At 39.1% G+C, this 27,818-nt stretch overlaps 1 protein-coding gene across 5 annotated transcripts in view; it reads right to left on the reverse strand.

Annotated features, from left to right (window-relative positions):
• Positions 1-6,002: 6,002 nt before the first annotated feature.
• The window catches only part of TAB3 (TGF-beta activated kinase 1 (MAP3K7) binding protein 3), a 91,321-nt gene continuing 69,505 nt past the window's right edge, over positions 6,003-27,818 (reverse strand). For 3 of the 5 annotated variants that reach the window (XM_045995285.1, XM_045995283.1, XM_045995282.1), the window contains 4 exons: positions 24,167-24,260; positions 20,784-20,867; positions 14,477-14,578; positions 6,003-10,041 (listed from right to left, as the gene is read on the reverse strand). In XM_045995285.1, coding sequence (XP_045851241.1) covers positions 9,893-10,041; positions 14,477-14,578; positions 20,784-20,867; positions 24,167-24,260 — 429 coding nt within the window. In that variant the 3' untranslated portion in view covers positions 6,003-9,892. The remainder of the gene's footprint in view (positions 10,042-14,476; positions 14,579-20,783; positions 20,868-24,166; positions 24,261-27,818) is intronic. The other 2 variants (XM_045995284.1, XM_045995286.1) reach the window with 2 other exon arrangements.

Below are 27,818 nucleotides of genomic sequence, written 5' to 3' on the forward strand. Positions count from 1 at the left end.
TTGACACTGGCTGTATATTACATACAGCATGTTCTCTCAGTGTATAGCTGAGCTGTGATTTTCCACATTTCTCTTTCACTGTTTGAGTTGGCACAAAGACATCCTGTGCTGGCAATGTATTTCATAGAGGTCTGAAGTGCCATTTTTTGGTGCAACTTGTTCTCTTACAGGTGTAGACAGTTTATTTGCATGTAGAAATTTTTCAACAGATAACATTCTTTTATTTTTTAAAACATTTTATTTACTTATTTGACAGACAGAGATCACAAGTAGGCAGAGAGGCAGGCAGAGAGAGAGGAGGAAGCAGGCTCCCTGCTGAGCAGAGAGCCCCATGCAGGGCTCGATCCGAGGACCCTAAGACCATGACCTGAGCCAAATGTAGAGGCTGCAACCCACTGAGCCACCCAGGCGCCCAGATACATTCTTTTAAACACAGAGTGCTGTCTTACTCTGCTTTGTTTTCTGGGAGTTGAAAGAAAGCATTTTTCGTGTCTGATAACAACATCTTTGCCAACGCCCCTTGTTAAGGATTTGACTGAACTAAATCTGATTTTATTCTTAATTCCAGTTTTTGACCAAAAGTTATTTAGAAGAGTTTTTTCGTTTTCTTTCTGGTGGCTTGATTTGTTTTTAGATTTGATGTTTCACAGTCAGAAAAATGTGGCCTGTATAATTGCTTTAAAAATTGCAGTTTTCCGTTTTTTTTATTTTTGTAAATGTTTGGTAAACTTTTGAAAGAAGATTTAGGTCATGTGAGATATATAATTTTATTACATGGAGGTTTCAGTAAGCTGATTCTAATACTATTTGTTTTTACATTTCACACTCAGAATTCTGTTCAAGTTTAATGCAGGAGAATTCTGGTGTCACTTTTGTTTTTCTTTGTAGGTACTATTTTTTTAACCCTCTCACCATGTTTCTATTTGTGGCTTCTCTCCCATTTGCTTTGTCATTTCTTTTTTTTTTAATATTTTATTTATTTAACAGAGAGAGAGAGATCACAAGTAGGCAGAGAGGCAGGCAGAGTGAGGGGGAAGCAGGCTCCCTGCCGAACAGAGAGCCCGACATGGGGATCGATCCCAGAACCCTGGGACAATGACCCGAGCCGTAGGCAGAGGCTTTAACCCACTGAGCCACCCAGGCGCCCCTGCTTTGTCATTTCTAATCGTATTTTTAATTATTGTTTCTCCTAGATCTAGATTTCATGTGTGTTGCGTTAGTTCTTCATCTTTCTTCTGAATTCTAGAATAATTTTCTGTTGACTCAGGTTTCTTAAGTTTAACTACCCATATTTTTGCATTTCAGGATTTTGTAAAAAACAGTTTTCATTGGAAGGAAACTGTTTTTGATCTGATCAATCCTTTCTGGAAGCCGATTGCTATAAATTTTGTTTGGAATTAAAATTAGAAATAAAGGGGCGCCTGGGTGGCTCAGTGGGTTAAGCCGCTGCCTTCGGCTCGGGTCATGATCTCGGGGTCCTGGGATCGAGTCCCACATCGGGCTCTCTGCTCACCAGGGAGCCTGCTTCCCTCTCTCTCTCTCTCTCTCTCTCTCTCTCTCTGCCTGCCTCTCTATCTACTTGTGATCTCTTTGTCAAATAAATAAATAAAATCTTTGAGAAAAAAAAATTAGAAATAAAGTTTTCTGCACTTATTCTGTAGGACGAGGTCCTTCTTTAAGAATGCTAAATCATTGGGTGCCTGGGTGGCTCAGTGGTTTAAGCCTCTGCCTTTGGCTCGGGTCATGATCTCAGGGTCCTGGGATCGAGCCCTGCATCGGGCTCTCTGCTCAGCAGGGAGCCTGGAGCCCGCTTCCTCCTCTGTCTCTGCCTGCCTGTGATCTCTGTCTGTCAAGTAAATAAATAAAATCTTTAAAAAAAAAAAGAATACTAAATCTTTCCAAGAGTGTACTGATTTTTAAGGAGTCTTTAAAAAGATGATTTGGATCCCAGGGCTCAGATCTTGTAATCCTTAATGAAAAAGAAAGCTAAAGCTTTGTACTTTTTTCCGTGGATTTTCTTCAATGAGAAAAATCCTTGATGACAGAGTGTAGGAAAGACAGGCAAGTTGCATGTACTGTGAAGCTTTGGTTTTTAGCCACTTGGTAAGCAAGCGCCCGTGGGTACTGCTTTAAGTATTTCCTGGACAGTCAAAAATTGTTCCCTGGAATCCTCAGCTAGGCCATTCAAATTTTTCCTCTAGGTTCGTTGTGGCAGCTGGAAGTTACTTGGTGCATCACACTCCTTATCTCAGTGGCCAAACTACTTCCTTAAATGCCTTGCTTATGTAATGAAACCACAGCCGCAGTGAGACAAAAACAAAAGCCGCTGTATCGGCGCTTCCTGTCCAGCACACGTACCCTTGCATTTGTCTGCTGCCCCGAACTTGGGGGGCTTCAAAGCCTTTTGTGGGGAGTCCCATAGATGTGCTGTGCAGGTTTTCCATGATGAGCTTCATTGGTGACTGCAATCGTGGCCTGGCTGATCCTGATTGCTACTGCCTTCAGTATGTCCCCATCTGTATTTGGTCATTTCTGACCCCCAGAACATCATTTCCTGTTCTCCAACCATTGAAGATGTTTCCATTAGTTACTTTAGAACTTGGGAAGAGAAACTCAAATCGTAATCTTTTTTTTTTTTTTTTTTTTTTTTTTTTAAATATTTTATTTATTTGACAGAGAGAAATCACAACTAGGCAGAGAGGCAGGCAGAGAGAGAGGAGGAAGCAGGCTCCCCGCGGAGCAGAGAGCCCGACGTGGGGCTCGATCCCAGGACCCTGGGATCATGACCCGAGCTGAAGGCAGAGGCTTTAACCCACTGAGCCACCCAGGTGCCCCTCAAATCGTAATCTTAAAATAGGAGTTCCCCTGCCACACCTAACCGTTAGATTCCTTGCCACAGTGTATAGGGAACGCGAGTGATTTCAGTTATGCGTAACCCAAAGATCTTTGTTCGAATTAAACCTAACCTACCCAGGGCAGACTATTCTTAGTGATTTAAAAGAAATCAAAATTGGAGGATGGAATTTTAAAAAGGCTATAAATGTTAGTGGTTCTTGACCGCTGCAATAGTACTTCCTGAAAACACCTGGGTCCCCAAGAGAATCAAGGCACAAGTAAGTCAAAACCAAGCAAAGTCAGATAGAATAATGAGCACTTTGTTTCCAAACAACAACGCAAAACTTGAGGAAGCCAGGCTGTGTGAAAAGCACTTGATTTCCCCCACACTCTGTATTTCTTAACCACCAAAATGTCAAGAAAGGGCAGCCAGAAACGTATCCATCAAATTCCAAGAGGCAGGGGCGCCTGGGTGGCTCAGTGGGTTGGGCCGCTGCCTTCGGCTCGGGTCATGATCTCGGGGTCCTGGGGTCGAGTCCCGCATCGGGCTCTCTGCTCGGCGGAGAGCCTGCTTCCCTTCCTCTCTCTCTGCCTGCCTCTCTTGTGATTTCTCTCTGTCAAATAAATGAAATAAAATCTTTAAAAAAAAAAAATTCCAAGAGGCAGGAAAAGTGAGGTGGTCTGCCTGTGAGGAGAACCTGAAACTGGTGAACCATAACATCACCCACATACTCTATAGCTCATTAAAACCTTTGAAACCCCTATCACAAAACATGGCCCGGGCAGCGTCCTAGGAAAAAGGCCAAGAGACCAAAATTAAGTAAGAAGTCTTTGGAGGAATGCAGGTAGCAGACAAACACCCCGCACCCAACAGTGAGCCAGACTTCTGTGGGAAACTGAGCTACTCAATACCTAGAGAGAAATTATGATAAAGATTCTGGGATTACAGGGAGATCATGTAGCTCTCACAGATGCCTCTTAACTACAAAAACGAGCACCATAATCAGTATTGTGTTAACAGATTTGACGTCATTTTCTATTTCAAAATCCATTATTGGAAAGGGACAACCTAGGATGTGGGAAATAAGAAAGGGAGCAGGGGAGTAAGAAAAATAGTCTACCTACTTGATTTTTGTTTTAAAGATTTTTTATTTATTTTTGTCAGAGAGAGAGAGAGAGAGAGAAAGAGCGAGCACAGGCAGAGTGGCAGAGGGAGAAGCAGCCTCCCCGCGGAGCAAGGAGCCGAATGTGGGACTCGATCCCAGGACGCTGGGATCATGACCCGAGCTGAAGGCAGCTGCCCAACCAACTGAGCCACCCAGGCGCCCCTACCTACTGTTTTTTAAAGTTGTCTTGGATTTTCTTAAGATGTGGTGGGGAGGTAACCAAAGAGTAATGAGGGAAAGTTTATGATTTAAGGTATAGAGAGAAAACACTTGTGCAATTTCAAGATGTAAGGGACAACAAGTATTCTACTCAGATCCTAACTGAGATCTTTTGTTATTAAAAAAAAAAGAGGCTGCTTGGAAAATTTAACACAGGATATAGGATAGTATTTTGTAGGGTGCAATAGGAGCATTTGGTGCTTAGGTTAAAAAAAAAATGTTGAAAGGGCGTCTGGGTGGCTCAGTGGGTTAAGGCTCTGCCTTCAGCTCAGGTCATGATCTCAGGGTCCTGGGATGGAGCCCTGCATCACCCACTCTGCTCATCGGGGAGCCTGCCCCACCCCCACCCCGCCTGCCTCTCTGCCTAATTGTGATCTGTCAAATAAATAAAATCTTTTTTTTTTTAAAGTTGATATTTGAATTGCTTTGATGCCTGGGATTTGTTTCATTTCAAAATAATCAGGGGGAAGGAAGCCTGAGTGGCTCAGTTGTTAAGCATCTGCCTTTGGCTCAGACATGATCCCAGGGTCCTGAGATGGAGTCCCACATCAAGTTCCCTGCTCGGCGGGAGGCCTGCCTCTCCCTCTCCTGCTCCCCCTGCGTGTGTTCCCTCTCTCCCTGCGTCTGTCCAATAAATAAAAATAAATAAAATCTTTTAAAAAACAAAAATAATTGGGGGGGTGGGGGAAATCATAACATAGATGAAATGCAATTGCTTACATAGGGATAATTTTGGAAGCTGGATAATGAGCAAATGAAGGGTCATTCTACAATTCTTCTGTATTTGGGTGTGTGCATTAATTTTCATATATTAAAAAAAGTAGTAGAAATTGTTTTGACTCCAAACATGCTTACTCACTGAAAAGGCTACCTACTAGAATTCATCTGTGCTGATTGCTGTGCAAATGTTGGAAGGTGGACTACGACTCTAGCAAGAGGAGGGTCAAGGCCTCTGACAATTTGCCTTGGATGAAGGACAGGTGACCCTTGAACAAGACGAGGGTCAGGGGCACTAGTCACCTGCACAGGTGTAAATCCGCTGCGTGGAACTTCTGGGTCCCCAAAACATAAGAGTCAAAAGTGGACCGGCAACCTTACAGAGACCATAGTCATTCACCGCATATGTTGTATGTTCTATGTATCATAGACTATATTGCTATAATAAAGCATGCTAGAGAAAAGGAAGCATGGAGAAAATGATAAGATGGAACACATTTGTAGTCCTGTACTGTATTTAGCACAGTCCACACATAAGTGGACCTGTGCAGTTCAAACCCGTATTGTTCAAGGGTCAACTGTAGCTACAAATGATGAAAAAACTGAGAAGGAAAGTACTCATTATTTAAGTTCCTAACTTAAAATTTGGTTTCTTTCATAAAATTTGCTTATCTATCCTTCTACCCAGGCTTTAAAGTTAATGGACACTTAATACCCCAAATCTAAAATTATGACGTGATCTAACAGAGGAAAAGAAGTATGGAAGATTACGTTTTTGAGAGAGCATATTCCAGTCTAGAAAACTAGGTGTTGGACTAGTTTGATACAATAAATCATTTCTAACTACACAGAAAAGATGCAGAATGTAGTGTTTGCTTTTAGTTTATTAATTTATTTTGCAGGAATCTTCGACTTTCCGAGTATGTACTGTTTGGAAGTACGATGCATGCATAGCCTTTTAAGATGCCTTTGTACAATTTCACCTCAAAATAATGATTCACAGCATACACAGAAATCTAGAAGAAACATGGTATTTACAAGATTTAATAAGGTCTTGCTGTTTTAATGAAGAAACTGATCAATTCTTTTACAGTAGGGAAACATGGACATCAGGTGTCATTATAAATAAGAATTCAGAATTGTTCAGTCTCAAAGCAACTTTTCATGGCTTTAGAAACTAATATTGGGTCACCATCCTATTAATCTCTGAATGCCCAAGCCATGCAAAATCTACTTGTATTAAATATTTGGGGATGCAAATAATAAAGAAAAAAATGCAGGTCTAGTGAATGTGAAAACACCATCAGAATTAACTTTTACAGTAAGAAAATACTGTTAATTCTTTCGAAAAGATACAGTAGTGGTGCAACAGACAGTGCCCAATTTATTCTTATTTTTTATAGTAACATTTCAATGGTCATTTTTCTTTCTTGCTCCATCGATATACAGACACACACTGCAACATGGATTCATTCCAAGTCTGAACAGTGGTTACAATAGCAAAATAAATCAAATTTAACTATGAAGGGACATCTTCACATTCCAGGATACATCACTGATATTTTCAAAGGACAAATTTTCTATGCCTTATATCCTTGCTTTTTGTTTATACTGTCAAAGACATTACAGTTACCTTGTAAAGTACTATAGAAAACGGAGTTGCCACAGAACGTTGGATATGAACCCTTGGTAACCAGGACAAAACAATGACAAAATTTACGGAAACAATAATTTTTTTTAATAATTAAAAAGTACTAAAATCGAGACCAGCTCCTTAAAAATTAAACTGCTCATCACACTTCCCATTTCGTTCAGGGAAATAAACAAATTAGCAACACTTTCCCCACCATCCATTATCTTCTCTAAAACTACCTTTTCTACAATGCAGTTCTTTAGTTTCTTTAAAGCCCCCTGCCTCTTTGCTCCTGCATACAAGGTCATTATATCTGACAATGCTTAGAAAGTTTCTGGCTCTTCCATTCCCACTTTAAACTCCTCAGACCTACTCCAAAAGTTAAGGGGCAATGTACTTTTAACAAAACAGCAAACGTGCTTTCTAAAAACCCAGTTTACAAAACCATGAAATAGCGTAACGTGTATCATCAGGCCTATGTGTTACCAGGTACATCAAACTAGGCGTGTTATAAGAAACCATACTTTTCACTAGAAAAACGAGTGCACCAACGGACTCCGAGAGCCAAAGTAGGGCAGCAGACAGGCACCTTCTCTCCTCCCACTCCGACGCGACTGTGTGTGCACATCCATCTGACCAGGAGATCCTTTTGAAAAGACACCTAGAAGTGGACTGAATTCTTGTTTAAAGCGGTCATGGGCAAGAAGTATATACAGGGGACATGGTTAAACTGACCACATTTGTCAGTGTAAGACAATTTTGCTTACTTGAAAAACTGAATATAGCCTATGTTGGCATATGAAACTTGTGCACAACCAGTAATGAACACAGACGAAACAACTTTAAAACCCAGCTCTGATGTCTCCTACCCCCACCCTCTACACCTGAGAGACTGGTTGTTTCTTTTTCCTGGCAGGTGAAAACAATGATTTACTAGATAGATCACCAAAGGACTGGAACCATGCATCTATTGCGTGAGAACAGCTTATTAACCGGGATGTGTGTTCATGCAGTAGTTGTAAAGTCACCTACAGGATTTTAATAAAGCATCCGACTGTTTGCATACATGCTACTTTCATTCTCAACGGACATGTCCCAAGTTAACTGCTGCCCCTTCAGCAGATCTAAGAATACTGGTAAACCTTTAGCTAGAACACCAAGCAGTATATATATTTTTCCCCGAAATTGTTATTTAATACCGTGGGGGGGTTGATCGTCCCTAAAGAGATACGAAAACCACACAAAGGCAAAGGCATTGGTGTATTACAGAACAGCAGGACCGAGAGATGGCTCCTGGAGACGGACAGATACCAGTGTCACAGAAACCTTTAAAGAATGCACTTTTCGGGTCAATTCTTTTAAGCCCATCTGTTTTCTCACCATTATTTTCACAGTTTTGCCACAGTTTTATGAGAGATGTTTTATCAGTGTCATAACATAGCCATGCATACTTTTGTGAGACAAGTAGATTGGGGGAGGGGTTTCCACATAGGAAAAGAACATTTTCAAAGCTGTAGGTCAAGTGTGAAATTAGATGATTTTGATGGAAAATGATGATGGGTTATTAAGCCTTTGGTTTCATTATACTATTAAGTGCAGCTTGTTTTTCCAGGTCTGCCAGATATCACTTCTAAAGTAGAATACAGTGACAGCTTCAAGAGCCTGTGTGTGTGTGTGTGTGTGTGTGTGAGAGAGAGAGAGAGAGACGGAAAGAGTGTGTGAGTGTGAGAGTAGCGGGCACACTGTATGGGAGAACGGATATTCCTCAAAAACTCTGGTAAAATCCTTTAGGATTACAAACGCTACTAGTTTTATTGCTGTATTTATTTTATATTCACCAAAGTAACAGGAAGATTCCAAAATCCAATTCTGAGCTAGGAAGGAAATTCAACAGTGATAGAGACCTTAATTAAATGACTTATTAATAATTTTCCAGTGGTGCACCCTAGTGAGTCACATGATTTTATATCTCTTCAGTTATTCATACCTTAAAGCTAGGGTTTCATAAACAAGGAGTGCTTTAGTATCACCTGAACTACTTGAACAAACTCAGTATTATCTCGGAATACAATACGTTAAATTCAAACAGTTCTTAAAGTCCTTTGTATTCACCCTTCTCTTAAAATCCTGTTTCTTGACTAGCCTTCTCTTCCTCCCAGATAATGCAGTGTACAACTTTATGATCTTGGCTAACTGTAATTTCCCTCACACTGGCTTACTGACATGTGCAAATCAATCCGTACTGAACAGCTAATGTTGATTTTTTTTTCAGCTAAGTAAGGATTCTGGCACAAAACACTGTGCTGTAAACATCGTGAATTCATCACAAAATTGGAAGGAGGATAAAAAAGGTCCTATGGACTGCAAACATTTCTTACAGAACCACAGATGAGCTCAAGATTTCCAAATGGATTTTGGAATGGATTTACATTTGGCATACATTCACTGTGCTATTGGCAAAGCGCAGTTTTACAAGAAGGTCATTCATAAAATTCATAAAATCGTACTGGTAAGGACTTGTTATTTTTAAAGCCAATGGCCCAATAAAAGCATGCAGTAACTTAAAAATTATATCTACTATGTGGCATGATTAGGTCTTAGTTACCAGTGTTGATTTAACTTGATGAATTATTATACAAGTAAAGGGGATATTCTCATCTCTGATTGTACTTTTGAATGAAAGGCACGATATGCCTCATTCTTGACTGCTACAAATCACATTTTAAGCCACTTGTGTTTGTGTGTTTGAAATTACCTCTGAAAAAAGCAGCAATTACACATACCCTTATTATTTTGCCCCCCCCCCAAAGTCATATTCTGAGTGCTTTCTCCTGTCCTTCTCTTCAGTAGGAAACAACGGGAAGAAGCATGGGGAACCTTGGTTTTCCAGAGAGCTGTGACCAGGTTAAGTCTGCTCTGAGAATTCACAGTTTGTCTGCATAAACTGTAACATGTCACACCATGATTTAAAGTTCTAGTTTATAAAGTAAGGGCCACTCAGCAGTAACTTTAACAATTGGGATTCCACAGAAGAGCTCTTGACTTCTCTGTGTACATTCTTTCAGGAGTGAATCCTTTCCCAGTTTCAAGTATCCCTTTCTATCTCACTCTGCAATGAGTTAAGAAAGGAAAAAAATGAAAACCCAAAACAAAGAGAACTCCCCATTTTTCTTGAATGAGCACGAGCCCTGCAGGGGCGCTGCTCCTCCCCCAGTGGAATCGGAAATGAAAAGGCCGGGCAGATGCACACACTCCCAAGGCTCCTTTTCTTGTAGTGGGTGCTCCCAGTTTCTCTCTCAGGTCGACGCAGACTCTTGGGCGTTCAAGTGTACCGTGGCATCTCACACTGCTCACAGCGGTTCAGCGCAGGGTGGTTTAGGAAGGTGCAGCTATCACAATTCCATGGGGCTCCCTCATAGTCTTCATCACGGGGTTGTGTCCGGGGACTCTGTTTGGAGCCAGTCAGATGCTCTGAGAGAAGTTAGGATCAAGAGAAAAAAGAGATTGAATTCTTCCAAGTATAATCCAAACTGAAAAATTACCAAAAAAAAAAAGAAAAAAAGAAAAGTAGTTTCCTACCTGACCTAAGATAAAAGCCAATGAATGTCCATAGCTACTAGAACAGGAAGTTTATGATACAAATTGTACTTGGTTCAAGAAGATAAACTGAAGTCCAGGATCAACTACCACCCTCATTCAGTATCTACAGACAGTGGTTATGCTGTACTGTATGTAGCCAAATGAACAGACAAGAGAACTATTCCCCAGCATGTTAAATTCTGTCCCCTCCCTTTCCCCCCTCATTTCAGCGCCCCCACTTCACAGCCCCTTGTAGTAGTGGCCATACTGTATTCAACATGTTCTGGGATGTCTGCCTCCTTCTGGGAGACCTGCAGCTTTACAGTATGCATATGTTAGTTAATAATAAGGGTTCACAACGACAGAGATGGTTCCTAACAAAGTTGCTCAGAATTAAAAGAGAAAGACTTTACAGTTTTTCGTAAAAGCCAAATTCATTCCATGTGACTCTTTTTTAAAATTTTATTTATGTATTTGACAGAGATCACAAGTAGGCAGAGAGGCAGGCAGAGACAGAGGAAGAGAAGCAGGCTCCCTGCTGAGCAGAGAGCCCAATGTGGGGCTCGATTCCAGCACTCTGGGATCATGACCTGAGCTGAAGGCAGAAGCTTAACCCACTGAGCCACCCAGGTGCCCCTGAAAGACTCTTTTATTCTCAAATTTTCTCCTACCTTTTTGGCATTACAAGGTTCTTCAGGTAGTTTTTTAAAAAGTCTATTATCTGGCAATATAAAATGCTTAAAACCTTAGGTGGGTCCTCGGGATTTTTTTTTTAAAGATTTCATTTACTAGAGAAAGAGCTCATGAGCCAGCGGGGGCAGAGGGAGAGGGAGAAGCAAGGTGCCTGAGCCCCGCAAGATCCCAGGACCCTGGGATCATAACCTGAGCCAAAGCAGGCACTTAACCATCTGAGCCACTCGGTAACCCTGGTCCTCGTGAGTGAGTGAGTGAGTGAGTGAGTGAGTGTGTGTGTGTGTGTGTGTGTGTGTGTGTGTGTTACGTTAGCCACCATACAGTTTCATCATTAGTTTTTGATGTAGAGTTCCATGATCCATTGTTTGCATATAACACCCAGTGCTCCATGCAATCGTGCCCTCCCTAATACCCATCACCAGGCTCATCCATTCCCCATCCTCTCCCTTCCAAAACCCTCCACTTGTTTTCCGGAGTCCATAGCCTCTCATGGTTGGTCTCCCACTACAATTTCTCTCCCTTCATTTTTCCCTTCTCCTAATGTCCTCAGGACTTTCTTTAAAAATACCTGAAACTTAGGGAGACTGGGTGGCTCAGTCAGTTAAGTGTCTGCCTTCGGTTGGGTCATGATCCCAGGGTCCCGGGAACGAGCCCCACATCAGGGTCCCTGCTCAGCGGGGGTCTGCTTCTCCCTCTTCCTCTGCCCCTGCCCATGTACTCTCTTCATCAAATAAATAAATAAAATTTAAAAAGATACTTGAAACTTAGATTCCTCCTAGATCCTCATCTCTCAGCCTTGAGCTCAAAAAAGGCTCTTTGCTTTGGGAGTTAATCTGTAAATCCTGCTTTTGCGGAATAGCCCCTACTGAAGGTGGCAGCAGTGACAATAAGGCGAAAGATATCTGGGTGGAATTCCCCCTGGAATCTGGATCACGGCCAGAGGCTGGGAAAATCTACCTGTTAAACCAGTGGAAATCATCACTGTGAACTATAAACGAGATTAAGATCTAAGGCAGGCAACTTATCTAAGCAGGTCACAGAAGGAACTAAGATGGAAGGATTTAATCAGTTACCATTTGGGGTTAAGTCTATCTTCCACTGGAAATTAATGAGCTCACTTGTGGTTAGCAATTTGTATTTCATGACAAATGGCCGGTGCGAACATTCTCCAAGAGGTAGAGAGAACTGAGCTTTAGACCTCGAACCTTACAACAGGCAATAGTAAGTCTCAGGCTGGGGGCACCTGAGTGGCTCAGTGGGTTAAGCCTCGGCCTTCAGCTCAGGTTATGATCTCAGGGTCCTGGGATCGAGCCCCACATCGGGCTCTCTGCTCAGCAGGGCTCTCTCTCTCTCTGCCTGCTGTTCTGCCTACTTATGATCTCTCTCTGTCAAATGAATAAATAATATGTTAAAAAAACAGTAAGACTCAGGCTGAAACAGGAAGGAGATGTTAGCTTTATAAGAGAATAGAAAACCACTGGGTCCATCAACCTATTCCTAGAACTATAAAAAGGAGAATGGGTTTGTTTATGTGGCCTCCACTGGCCATCTGAGTGGCCATTATCACCCACCTTGTATCTTTTGGCTCATGACTCCAAAACACAGAGACTTGATAGTTTTCTTTTTTTGTACAGTATGGAAGAATGAAAAGCACATTTAATTGCTATAGCCTTCTGTTAGAGGAAAAATGTTCTGCACGCCATTTCCAGAAAAGGTCCTCTCTCATACAGTACTCTTTGGTTTTCAGGGCATTTTGTTCTCCGAAAAGGTAAACACTTAAGCCATATTGCTGTTTGCTTTTAATATACAGGCTCTGAAAACTCACTTTTATACTTTCTCAGAGCAGGCAACTTTTTACTTCATGAAGTATAACTCCAAACCTAGCCTAAAATGTTATTTCCTAAACTCTATAAATAACTGCACAACCTCTTTTAGCATAACAAATATAGGATACTTGGGGCTCCTCTTCATAGTCTAATACTGTACACAAAGTAAAAATAATTTCCCTTCTATCCCTTGAGTTCTTGCCTGAGACCCTCCTGTAATAAAAGACAGACTAACAAGAAAAGAAACCAAGTTCATTAACATATGTACCTCACACAGACAGGGCAGAGACCTAGAAAACCTAACTTAAAATACCATCTACAGCTAAAGACAAAAGAAAGGTGTTGGGGGGAGGGGAGGGGAAGCCAATCAGGGAAGGTTACCTGACTGTTGCCTAGATTACCTTCTCCACTGACCCTGTTCTCTTTTGATTTAGTCACTAGGCTCTCTGGTAGGGGCAGGGAGACATTTCTAGGTGAAGATTGCCTTTATCACTGTAGATGTTCCTTACAAAAGGGTAACTTCTACTCTGTTGCCAGAGCTTCTCCTGCCTTTGCAGTTTGTCAGAGTAATCCTTTTGGAAAAGAGGCATGTTTGGCAGTGGCATAATTTTCCCTTCAGTACCGTAATGATTTAATTTGGAATCAAGTCACTCTGAAGAAACTTATCAAAAGAATTTTAAAGGCACCTAATTTAGAATTATTGTGGGTAAGACGCTGCTCATTTCATCACAGGAAATACTGTTTAAATAAAAGTATTTAAAACCCAAAAGACATTTCAGATGTCCGTTTTCATTTGATTTACGTTTGTAAAATCTTATCTTTTTATGGACTGTTTCAAAAGAAAAATATTTCAGGTCTCATAGAAAAATTAATATGCATATGTATACACAAATGAAAAGTGAAATCAGTATGTTTTTCCTTTAAGACTAATTATTTTTAGGGGCGCTTGGCAGACTCAGTCAGAAAAGCATGCCGCTCTTGATCTCAGGGTCATTAGTTAAAACCCCACATTGGGTGTAGAGATTCCTAAAAAAAATAATAATAATAAACTTTAAAAAAATACTATTTTTAAATGGGTTAATAGGCCAGATTTCCATAAAAATAACCATCCTCAAAAATATCGCAAATCAACAGTTTCACCAATATTATTTATATTACATAGCCATACTTGTATAAACCCAAACATAGACAGTATTTTCAGAATCCTTATTTCAACAGAATCCCAGGGTAAAATTCAAGAAGCATTAGAAAATTGCAGTGAGAAGTTATAAAAGCCAGAACTTTCAAGTTATTTCCTTAATTACTTGGCCTTGCTTTCTAGACGCTATTATTAGAGCAATCTGTTCAATATGGTAACTGCCGGCCAACTGAAATGTGACCACTGTGAACTAAGATGTGCTCTAAGTGTAAAATGTACACCGGATTTCAAAGATATTGTATGAAATCAAGAATGTAAAATATCTCGCTAGTTTACATTGACTTCATATTGAAATAATACTTGGCATATACTAGATTAAATATTTTAAGTATTTGCCTTGTATTACATTTCTGTTGGGCAGCATAGCTTTAGAAACTCAGCAAAGAGAATAATTTTTTTAAAGTAATCTCTACACCCAATGTGAGACTTGAACTCAAAATCCCAAGGTGAAGAGTGGCAAGCTCTACCAACTGAGTCATCCAGGCGCTTGGAGAGAGTAATTTTTTTATAAAGAGGGGGGGACAGGTGGACTTTACTTGTGGTTAACTCTACATGGGCGAACACGTGTCTCTGGACTTTGTGCACAAAATCCGGACACACAAGTACAAACCCTCAGCAGCTGCTGCCTGGGTGTCATGGACGTCTGCCTGTACTTTGGAGGTCACGCTAATTCTTCGGGCTTTCCTCTCAATTGTGCAAGGGTCTGACGAATCTGCATGAAAAGAAGCAAAGCCAGGAGAAAAGGGATTAAAGCCATCCATGAGAAGAGTGGACAGGCTCCCAAGGCTCTCCCATGGCACATGGACGGTTGCGTGTTTGTCCTTTCTATTGCTTCATATTATCTTTAGTTCTCCTGTGAAGGTAAGTGCCATATTTAATATCACTTTTACAACCTATACAGAACAGTGCTCTTAGAACTTTTTCCATCCTCTACAATTACTTGGACACAATGCCTAATTTCACCGTTTCCCCCCTTCCTAGTGCAAACTCAGTAATGGTAATTAAATGTCAATGTAAGGGCAAAATGTGGAAGATGACACTTCAGCAACTGCCTTAGTAAGCAACAGTTATGAGAAAACCATGGGTTGAAAGTACATGATGTATAAGGCTAGCCAAAGAATCCATTAAATAATATAAAACTATAGTACATCATAATTGAAGAGTAGGATTAGCAGTAACTGAAAAAAATCAGAACTCAAAATAATGAATTTATTTCTATTAATTTATACATGATTAGTAGGAAGTCCTTCCTTTGTATTAAGACTTGGTATCATTTGCCCTTCAGAACCAAAGAAAGATCTTCTATTTTCTGATTAGTTCTGAGCCCATATAAGCAATCCTCTAGTACAATCCGCCTTTGGAAATCACTGCTCCAGAATTCTAAGCTTGGTACCTAGGTACATAAACACACCATTAACAGAGTAAACAAAAGCAGAGTAAATGGTCTCCTTAGGCTCCAAAGAATAGTGTCAAGTTCTATTTCTTAAATTTGTAAAGCACTTTCATAGTGTCATGTACTTACTCTCACAGACTCTTATAACAGCCCTGTAAATACACCAACTACTGGACGATCAGTAGTAAAGGTGATCAACCTTTCTGGTGCACAGACTAGATCTGAACAAGGTCAAGAGGCCAAAACAAGTTGCTGGACACCAAGGTCAATGCTCTCACCACTGTGTTACCAATGACAGCTTGGGGAGGCCTTGCTGGGTCAGCCGAGGAACTAACATGCACACTGCACTGAACTGAAGTTCAGTCCAAAAAGGTTTCTGGGTCTCCCTCTTTTTCCTTCTGTTTCTTTTTCTTACTCTGCCCTTTTCATTACCATACTTCAGACAAACATCCACATTCCTCTTGGATTTGCAGTATACTTCTGTAATAACTCTAAGACATTTATTCTAACCAATAAATCAATCCTACTTATTATTTATGCTTTATCTTAAGTGATATTGCAAGAAAATCTACATTAAACTACATTAACTTTTTTTTAAGAAGAGACCAATTTAGTTTAAAAATCTGCAAATGCTTAGAAGAAAACAAATTTGACTTCATAGAGAAAATCAAATAGCTTTTAGAAATGTAATGAAAAGCCTTAAGGAATTGTAGCATTAAGTTCTATTCATAAATAAACTATTTTATACTCTCACCAACAGTATATATAATGAAGGCTCAATTACATTGCTATGGTAGAGATTCATTTATACTTAAGATGTTAGTTCTCTATTCAAAACTGTTTATGTAGAAGATAAGCTGCTTGGGGCAGGAGTCATGTTTCAACTTTGTAGCATCAAGCGTCTATGTACATAATCCATCTACACACTGAGCATTTGCTCCATAATTTAAAAGTTGATTGCAACTGGAATTTAATTACAGCCAACTCTGAAGGACTAACCAATTATCAGCTTTAGCAAAATTTGTTTGAATTCAAAGTGCCTTTTTTTTGTACAAAACTATTTGTAGAGAGCCCAATGAAGCTTGATATTACAGCATCCTGATGATGCAAACCCTATACCATTCCTAGCTGTGCTGAACACCAGCTATCCACCTCAAACACATGGTGCTGGTCTCAAAGACAGCAGGCAGAATGACCGTCTGCCACACTGCTCTCACCACTGCTAGAACATGGAGTATATGGGCTCCTGGCAGCTGATCTATTCCATTACCTAAAAAAATTTTCCTTTTACTACTTTGTGAGTTTTCAAGGTAAAACTTATACAATGAAATACACAAACCATGTGTTGCCATATGGAGTTCTGACAAATGCATATATACATGAATAATCCAAATCCTGATCCAGATATTATCATTAGCCTATAAAATCCTCCCATGCCCTTTCCCAGTTAATCCCCAACCTCTACTTCCAGAGATAACAGCTGTCCTGTTTTTTGACAGAAATACAGCTTATGAAATGCATGTAAACAATCACACAGAACACATTCTTTGGTTTTTTTCTTTCAGCATTATGTCCCTGAGGTTGGCCCATGCTGAGTTTAACAGTAGCTGATTTGCACCACTCAGTCTATCAGTTTGCTTATCCATTCATCTGTTGATGGCCCCTTGGTATGTTCCCAAACTTTTGGTTATTTTGAATAAAAATGCTATGAATCTTCTAACACAAGTCATTTTGTGGACATAGGCTTTAAATTCTTTTGGATAAATTTTTAGAAGGAGAACTGATGAGCTACAGGGCAAGTGAATGAATATTTGGTTTTATAAGAAATGGTCACACCATCTTAAACTTTTACCAGAAATGTGTAAGAATTCCACTGTTCTATGTCCTCATTAATGTTTCAAGCCATCGCTATTCAGGAATCTCAGGATTTTAATTTGCATTTTCTTAATGTCTATTCAAGTTGAGTGTTTTCATGTGCTTATTGGCCATTTACATATATATTTCTTTGTCAAGTGTTGACTCAAATGTTTCAACCTTTTAAAAACTGGATTGTCCTTTTATTAGATTGTCCTTTTATTACTGTGTTACAGAAGTTCTTTACACATTCTAGAGACCAGTTTTTGTTTTGTTTTGTTTTATTTTGACCATATATGTTTTCAAATACTTTTCCCCAGCCCCTGGCTTTCCCTTACACTTTCTTAATAGTGCCTCTTGATGAGCAGAGGAGTTAAATTTTAATGAAGGCTAAGGTACCAACTGTTCTGGGTCCCCAAAATTCTAAGCTAGACCCAAGTTGCAAGGATACTTTATATTTTGCTCTGGAAGTTCTGTAATTTAGCTTCACATTTCAGTATGAACTACCTCAGATTTTTGTGTATAGTAGGAGGTAAGAATCAAAACTCGTAATTTTTCCATATGGTTATCTAGTTCTTCCAGCGCTGATTGCTACAATGACTTTCTCCATTGGTTACTTTAGTAGTTTTGTCAAGAATTTGGCAGTGTAAGTGAGGGTATGTGTCTGGGCTATTTATAAAGCTATTTATAAAGGCGTTTCTCTATCTACTTTTTATCCCCATGCCAACAACACACTGTGATGTGATGGTAAGTCCTAAGGTTAGTTAGGGCTAAGACTTGCAACTTCATTCTTTTTACAGATGATTCTGGATCTCCTATGTACAAATCAGGGGAAAAGTAAGTTTCCCAATTTTGATTTAACCACAAACATGGTGTATTACTCTAATTTATTTTGGCAACATTTTATAGTTTTCAGCATATACAGCTAGTCAGATTTATTTGTAAGTGGAACATGTTTTTTTGATAGCTTTGTAATTCTCTTTTTAATTTTGTTCTTCAATTGTTTGCTAGTATATGAAAATATAGTTCTTGTATACCAACCTTCCATTCCAAGACCTTGTTAAGTTCTTGTTTAGTATCCTTAGGTTATCTTTGCAAATAACCATGTTAGTTGGAGTGGCTGCTGACTTTAGTCAGATGCTTTCCCTGCATCTAGTAAAATGATCATGAGCTTTTTCTCCTTGACTGATAGTACATTCCTGAGCTAAAACAAACGTGGTCATGATATATTATCCTTTCTAATTTCCATGAATATTAAGGATTTTTTTTTTGCTTTAAGTGCAGGATTATTGATCTGCAATTCTATTTTCTTTTGGGGGACAGGGTGAGTAGGTAATCCTTATCAGGTTTTGAAATCAGGACTCTTGGGGCGCCTGGGTGGCTCAGTGGGTTAAAGCCTCTGCCTTTGGCTCAAGTCATGATCCCAGGGTCCTGGGATGGAGCCCCACATCGGGCTCTCTGCTCAGCAGGGAGCCTGCTTCCCTTCCTCTCTCTCTGCCTGTCTCTCTGCCTACTTGTGATTTCTGTCAAATAAATAAATAAAATCTTAAAAAAAAAAGAAATCAGGGCTCTGCTGATTCCATAAGACCAAAAAAAGGGGGGAGAGTTTTGTTCCTCCCCTATTTTCTCAAAGACTTTGTGTAAGATTGGTAGGATCTCTTCCTTAAATGTGTTATATTATACACCCACCACTGCAATCATCTGGGTTTGGAATTTCCTTCGTGGGAAAATTTTTGAGATAATGAATTCAATTTCTTAAACAGATATATGACTATTATTAGGTCCTATATCATCTTGTTTCCCGTTTTAAGTAGATGCGTCCATTTCACATAAAGTGCTGAGTTTACTGGCATAAAGATGTTCACCACATTTTCTTATTATTTTAACAGGTAACCCATCTTTTGGTTCTGATTTTGATAATTTGTGAATTTGTGTTCTTTCTAGATAGACACAATCAATAAACTCTTAAGTTTTACTTATCTTTACATCTCTTTGACTTTGTTGTTCTTTCCTAGCTTAAGGTAGAATTTTAGGTCACTGATTAATCTTCAGGTCTTGTGTATTTATAAATTTCTCTGTAGCCACTGCATAAATTCTGTGTAAGTAAAGAATCTGACCTTGCCTAAAGCAGGTCTAGTTTTAATCCCTAGTTCCTAGGAGATAACCACTAAAATCTTAAAAATTTCCCAAGTGATTGGAGTTGTCTCTGTTATTTACAGCAGGCCCTTTGTACCATAACTGAGAGTTTATGCTAATGAGATGGCTCATGGTGGACACACTGTCTGCTTATCAACTGGGTCGTCTATCCCCAGATTAACAACTTTTCAACATACTCCCCTAAACAGGGTGATTCTTTTGTAACAGCCCTTGAATCAATTATCTGTTGGGTTAGTAATAGGAAATACTTCTTTAGTAGACACTCAGGCAACATCAAGTTTAAAACCCCATGTATTATTATTTTTTTTATTTGACAGAGAGAGATCACAAGCAGGCAGAGAGGCAGGCAGAGAGAGAAGGGGAAGCAGGCTCCCTGCTGAGCAGAGAGCCCGATGCGGGGCTCAAGCCCAGGACTCGGAAATCATGACCTGAGCAGAAGGCAGAGGCTTAACCCACTGAGCCACCCAGGCGCCCCAAGCCCCATGTATTATTAATCCAAATGGTTAAAGTGGTCAGTGATACATAACTCTGTGACTTTCAGCTTGAAACGGCATATAATGTTGCTATAGTGCCAAATCTAATACTTGGAAGTCATCCACTAAGATTCTTATTTGTATTTTTAGGAACATACTATTTTAAACGCAGATCTGATGAAACATCTATGATGGTAGTATTACTGTACTGCAACCTATAAATTAAATACTTAAAATACACAAAAAACTGTTCAACTAAAATTTAGGTGATGAAATGTATATCTTACCTAAGAAGCAGTAACTCTGACAAGATTTTAACTTGTTTCACCCTTAAATTGCTTAAAGCAAAATGGATTAAGATATGAAATGCATACTTCAGCTCAGTCTTGAGAACTATACAAAAGAACATGAGCCTTAAGTAAGAATGGGACAGAAAAAATTTATCTAAATCCAATGACTCAGGATGTAAACTTAATTCAAGTTAATTTTTTAAGATACTGAAATGGCAATTAAACACTGATACATAAATATAAAAGAGAACAGATCCAAAAGTGATTCCTCCAAATCTTGGTTTCAAAGGATTTATTTTGACCTTCATGAAAAAACACCTAGTCCCTATCTAGTTATTATGTTCACTTGTTGGGCACGCAAGGATTCTTCTACAACCTAGTCTCAGATCTACTACAGATCCAATTTAACATTCTAACATAAGATCTTTAATGTTCTCATGATTTTATAAGAATTATCTTTTAGGATTAGTTATTATAGAGGTAAGAAATTCTAATGTTCACTATAAAATATATTCTTTAAGTTCTTTTTAAAAGATTAACTTGTATATCCCATTTAACTACCATTTAGTAACTCCAGAAGTTACTAATTTTAGTGTTTTTTAAAGTATGGGCACAGTAGTATCAACATGGTTAATTTTTTTATGCTGAACAAGTTAGCATCTCTAATAGAAATTTCTTCAGCTAAAGAGGTGAACTCTCAAAGAATTCTGATATTTATTTCTATGATGTTTATGGCATTTCCCTACTCACCTTTTTTAGATGGCTTGGGTGGTACAACTGGGCCAGGTTCTATGTTGTCATAAAAATTATTCATGGCTTTTGGATCAAAGTTTCCTATAAAGAAAATAAAATCACCATGCATTTAAGGCTTTCTCCTATTTGACTTTTTTGTTTAAAAATGTATAGAAATAAAATAGCTAAAATGGGAAACTGTGTTCTAGGGTTTCAAAACTCCTATCACCTTTCCACTGAAAATGTTTTTCTTGATCACTGTGAGAAAAGACTGCAAGCAAACTATCACATCAGTGTTGGTCTATAAACTATCACTTGAAGGAATATTTTTCTAACTGCAAAGCTAGTCTCTTTCAGCAGGATTATGTATGTGGCACACTTAGGTAGGTAAATGAGTAAGAGAAATTAAAGGAAGGCTAAACTATTTTCTAGTGTTTCCTTCATTTCATTTACTTAAATAAAAAGCTATCCATTATGAATTTAACAGTGGAAGAAGTCAAACATACAAATTTACAAAGACGAATGAAGTCATAATAGCAGCAGCTGACAGATTTCAAGAAATGGAGAATACTGAATGTGGTCTACAGATTTAACAAAGATGATAAGGTCCAATTTCAGAATAATAAATACAATGATCCCTGAGAGTTTAGCCTTGCCACAAAATTTTCAACTCTCTTAAAAAGTTCACTCCCTGGCCTTGTGCCGATTTCAGTCCAAACTCCTACCATGACTGCTCCAAGGTGGATTCTGATACAGTGGCAACCTTAGGTTCTACCTTCACTTCTGTGAACCCATCACTGTAACTGGCTTGTTCTGCACAATTCCAATTAAGCATTGTAACTACGCATGCTTACTAACAGTTCAAATATATTAGATGTTTTGATTTCTAGACATTATTCCCCCCCAAGTTTCCCTCACCAAAACCAACAATAAACCTGCTTTTCAGCAATCCAAATAATGATCTGCATCTAGATGCATTCTCTCACTTCAAATTCACGTTGGCATTCAGTATAAAATTTTTCCAGAGTGTGGAAGAGTAGAGTTCAGTGTAAAATGGACATATTTGGACCCCTTATGAAAGGAGATTTAGAAATACTTAAGCACCAAAAAGAGCTCTTTGTTGCCCAATGGAGACCAAAAACACAGCTCTTTGCTTATAAAACTTTAATAGTGGTTCCTGTACAGGTCCTATTACAAATGCTTTTAACCATTTGGAAGATAATGAAAGCCACAATGCTCTAAGATGCTGCATATGTATTTTTTCAATTACTTAAGTTACAGCTGATGTTTTAATTTCTAGATCTCCTAAGGCTTACTATAAATACTCTAACTGGTTGTTTGTGTGTTGTGCTTTAAAAAGCACCCAAGCAGGGGAGCCTGGGTGGCTCAGTTGGTTAAGCAACTGCCTTCGGCTCAGGTCATGATCCCGGAGTCCCGGGATCGAGTCCCACATCGGGCTTCCTGCTCCACGGGAAGTCTGCTTCTCCCTCTAACCTTCTCCCCTCTTATGCTCTCTCTCTCTCAAATAAATAAATAAAATCTAAAAAAACAAAAACAAAAACAAAAAAACACCCAAGCAAAAATTGATGCAGTCTCCCAATACACTAGCAATAATCTGTTATCACCTGGATATAACGCAGAGTTCCACTGCTTCAAGTTACAAGTCTGTAAAGGGACTACTTTGTGAAATGCCCAGGCTGCTCAACTTTCATATTCAAATCTGCTTCTATTCAGATTGTTGGGTATCTTTTAGGGTCCCAGGCTTCTACTATTAAAGTTAGCCCATTGCCATTTTTAGTCGAGATTTATTATATACTCTCAAAATAGAGTAGAAGCTCCCTTAGCTGCCATAACTGAAAACAATAAGTGGTGGTAATAGAGAGGCTGATTGAAACAGACCCTGTAAGAAAAATTACTTGTCAACGTCAAAGCTGGACAAAGACTTTTTTTTTTCACCACGTGTCCACTGAAGTTCTATACTGTCTTTCTTACATAAACATCCACAATGAGTTACAGAAGGAGTGGGAAATTTTTTCTTATGTAAAGGTGCAGAAAATCAGCATTTCACGCTGTGTGGACCTGTAATTCAATCTGCTGCAAGCCCCCAATGGTGCACACAAAAGCAGCCCCAGACAATATGTGAACAAATGGGTGTGACTACATTTGATCTCAGCTACAAAAAGAACCAGCAGGCTAGTTTGCTGAACCCTAAAGTTCTGCAATTTTGTATTGTTTTGAGTAAGAAAATGAATCCTCTTAGATTTTTGTGATTTAACCCCTGAACCCTTTGCTCAGACCAACCCCCAACCATGCCTTTTTGTTGTTGTTTTTAAAGTAATCGGCCTTTGGGGGTATTTTTGTTTTTTGGGGTTTTTTTTGTAGAAAGAACAGCTCCTCCTGCATTCTTGTCAGCTTAATAAACATTAAATTACAGAAGCAGAGTAACTGGCATGTGCAAGTTAGGGAACAGGTACAACAAACTCTCACTGAGCAAACCATTCAACTGCTAGGAGTGACAGTACTTGAACATGCCAGTACGTGGTCCCCTAGCCAGCAGTGTGCAGCAGCTGCGGACAGCATCAGAGTATTGTACAGGGGGAAATACAGAACATCTCTAACCTACTGAGCTTAGTAAGGGAAAGCTAAGAGAGCTTCTACTGTAGTACAAGTATATAAGAGAGCCAATACAAAACAAAACAAAAACAAAAAGAAAGCCAAAAAAAAAAAAAACATACTCCAAAAAGTCTGAGATACAGCTGGATGTTTCCATATGATAGATATATAAAAATGGCATATGGAATTTACTTTAAAAGTGAGAAATCTGGGGGCACCTAGGTGGCTCAGAGGGTTAAAGCCTCTGCCTTCGGTTCAGGTCATGATCCCAGGGTCCTGGGATCAAGCCCTGCATCGGGTTCTCTCCTTGGTGGGGAGCCTGCTTCCTCCTCTCTCTCTCTCTCTCTCTGCCTGCCTCTCTGCCTACTTGTGATCTCTCTCTGTCGAATAAATAGATAAAATCTTTAAAAAAAAAAAAGTGAGAAATCTGGTGTTCTGATATGTGATTCCCTATTTTAACAGATACTTCTGACCATACCATAACATCAATCTAGGAAGTTTTATAATGAAGACCCATCAATACAAAATATTCACAGTAAATGACTAGAACAAGAAAAATGTGGAGTAACCACTTAGAGCAGTCTAAATGACAAGAACTTAATGACGGAACTGCTTAAGTAAAACTGTTTTTGATCCCCCAAATCTATAACCATGGGGTGGAAGGATCTCTTGAGTAGAATTATAATGGATAAAAACTATCTCTTAAATCTGTAAAACCAAAAATGATGGCTATTTAGCAGCTTAAAACACACTATTACTTATGGTTTACCAAATAATCAAGTCTATACCTCTAGATTGAAGGAGGTCAACTTCTTTCAGTGTACAGTCAACATTTATCTGGAGTTGTCTGTTCATGCTTCTCAATCTTGTCATTTCCTCAGGCTAGTAAGAAAGGACCCAAAATAGCAATTGTGGGAAAGTCATTATCAAGCCCAACATTTAAGAACTGCTATTCATATTAATAGTTCTGATTGGTCATTACCAACAATATGGCCTTAGTCCATAAGAGGGCATGTTTAAGAAGTCCTAAACATTTAAAGGAACAGTCAGGTAAAATGGGGACATCAGTAAGGCCACATAAACACAAAATCTGCATAAAATGTGGCAAGCTACAGTACTAGACTATGTTTTATCATACAAAATACCATTTTCATCACAGAGCACTAAAAATAATTTATTTCTATGCTTTCATGGCAAGGGAAACTATGAGAATCAATCTGTAAAACAAGCAATGTCCATGATTTTAGTGCTGTCCAGGCTTGAAAAAACAACAATACTAAGTATCAGGCACTGTGTTTACCAGAGGTCTCATTCTTTCCTCAAGACATCTTTTAGGCAAGTACTAATATCATTGCTAATTTATACATGAGGAAGCTGATGCACCCACAGTGCATATAATTTTCCCAAGGTTATAAAACACAATGACTGGTAAAACCAGGATTTAGATCAAACAATCTATTACATGAAAATTTCACAAACAAATGGATCCCATTCTTCCTCCACATTCTTCTTGACTTAGAGCCTGGTTTACCTATTCTTCGGCCTTTGAGGGCATCGAAATGTACAGAATGCCCTCTTCCTCAGTTAAATAAAGTTTTTTGAAGTCTTTACATCCCCGGACCTTCCAGATTTACTACATACATACATACATACATACACACACACACACACACACACACACACACACACACACACACACACAGTAACAAACAAAATTCGAGTCTGAATTCCAGAGGCAGGGATACTGAAGCTTTCAGCACAGCCCAGATATTAATTCAGTTAGTTACTAATGTGCTTTCAACTACATGAAGTAAAAGATAAATTTCTGCTGCGACAGAATAAAATCCTCTTCCGTTAAAAGCCTTTTTCTACAAACTATGTTAGTATAAAAGCAAAGAAAAAGGAGTAAAAAGGTTCTTAATTCACAATAACGCAAGCTCTTACGCTGTTAGGACATGTTATCAGAATAAATGGGACTGCCCCTTGCATTACTAAGTACGAAACATTTAAAATACGTGATAGAATACAGTAAGAGCTACAATTGCTTAGAATGCTATGAGAACACAAAAGTCATTTAGAACTATTTATTAGGGATTGCTTTCCTTTTTCCTATCTGCAAAAGTATGGGACATTACCAAGTAAAATGCTTACACCTTGTCTACCAGGCAACATTAAAAGGGTTTAAAATATACCTGAGCATTTATACTAAAAATAAAGCACTTGTCCAGGGGTTTCAAAGACGGCTACTGTCTTCCTAGGAATATGTAAAAGAACTCGTTCTTTGTAGAATCATAACGGAAAAATTCAGGACCTAAAGGAGTTGCTTCTTCCTATGTAGGGCGGGGGTGTTTTGGCCACGGTGGTCATAAAGAGTGAAGCTCCATAACTAAGTATGGAAGTACTGTAATACACTTTATAGTCTAGAGGCTACAGCACATTTGCTTCTAACAAGAGATCTACTCAACAAAGCCATTTCCAAAGACAAGAGAACCACTCCAATTCACTAAAAGAATGGTATACCTGTAAGATTCTTATGTCCTTTTTCATAGTTTCTGATTAAACCAAGGTCAAAAAAAAATCTGGAAAGTCAGTACCATTCACCAAAAAATACACTGTCTTTTCAGGGAGGAGGGGTTTCGAGACTGGCTATAATTTAGAGCTGTTTGTAAAAGAGCTGACATTTCAAAGTGAAAAACTCTTAAGCTTTTTCCAAAAGGTGGCAAAACTACCTTAAGCCAACTGAGCACTTGAAGAAGTTGTATCACAGAGACCCAGTCGAAGATCACTATTGTTTGGTCGGTGGCTTGGCCCTAATTATGCATCTGAGACTAACAAACATCGGTTATTCCAGAAACCCATTTAGAACAAGACAAAAGACAGGAAAAACTTGACTAAGGGGGTAAATGGCATCTCTTCGCCTTAATCCAACCTTATTTATCTTTCAAGGTGTAACTTAAATTTTCCTCTCCGCCATGAAACTGTCTCATCTTTGAACCCTATCAGCAAAAAGCTAACATTTCTATCTCAAAACACTAAAAGTACTTAATATCCTTAAACTGGCCAACATTTCTGATTTAATGTCAATTTACATGATCTTTTCTCTCTCTCACACAAACACGTATCGGTTCACAGACACACATTTATCATTTCACATAAAGATCTCTTTAGGAGATGACCTCTTCGACAGCATTTACCAGTGCTTTGCAAACAGCAGATTAGGGCGATCTTCCACTTCTGCCCTCCTTAGATTATGGCACTGGTGCTCTGAGCTGCTACAGCTGGCAGCAAATGTGCATTTCAGTCTCCTGAGGCATGCACATTTCTTAATACACTGCTTGATAAAGAAATGCTAAAACCTGAAGGTAGAAATATGTGCTTAGTAGCAAAAAAATAGTCCATTCTCTATCACGTAATCCTACACGTGAGTGGGACAAAGATAAAGACAGCCATTTTACTGAGCACCTAACTCCATGCCAGGCACCTTACCTATATTGTTTTTATCTTGACAACAATAGTAAAATATATTTAACAGAATTCCCTTCTATAGATAGGGAAAATCAAATGCAGATAACTTAGATATAGTCAGTGATTGCCAGAACTATTCTGCCTCCAGAGCCTATGTGAGCACTTTTTTTTAAAGATTTATTTACTTTGGGGGGCACCTGGGTGGCTCAGTGGGTTAAGCCTCTGCCTTCGGCTCAGGTCATGGTCTCAGGGTCCTGGGATCGAGCCCTGCATCAGGCTCTCTGCTCAGCAGGGAGCCTGCTTCCCACTCTCTCTCTGCCTGCTTCTCTGCCTACTCGTGATTTCTGTCAAATAAATAAATAAAATCTTTAAAAAAAGGATTTATTTATTGTAGAGAGCGCAAGTGAGAGAGACTGGGGGAAAGGGGATAAGGGAGTGGAAGAAAGATAATCTGTAGCACACTCCTCAGTAAGCATGGAGCCCAATGTGGGGCTTGATTCCATGACTCTGAGATCATGACTTGAGCAGAAATGAAAATTCGGCTGCTTAACTGACTGAGCCACCCAGGCGCCCCTTATGTGGGCAGTCTTTACAAGGATGTCATGGTGACTTGAATGAGCCTTTATCAACAAAGGGGAATTCTGAAAATGCTTTACTTCTGGATTAATTTCCTACATAATATACATACATTATGCATATTCCTGAAGTTAAATCAAAATTTTGCAAAATGGTTCAGGGGTGTGTGTGTGTGTGTGTGTGTGTGTGTGTGTGTGTGTGCATGCATATCTTAAATAGGATTTTCCAGTGTTGTCCAACCAACACTGGTAAAAATACTTACTATTTGTTGGGGATTACATAAATTGATTATGTATAATATTATTTAATCCTATGAGATGGACACTCGAAGATATTACAGGTAAGAAAACAAGCAGAGAAAGTTATTTCTCCAAGGATATATGAGTAGCAGGAGGAGGA

The sequence above is a fragment of the Meles meles genome, chromosome X, assembly GCF_922984935.1.
Source record: "Meles meles chromosome X, mMelMel3.1 paternal haplotype, whole genome shotgun sequence".
NCBI lineage: Eukaryota > Metazoa > Chordata > Mammalia > Carnivora > Mustelidae > Meles > Meles meles.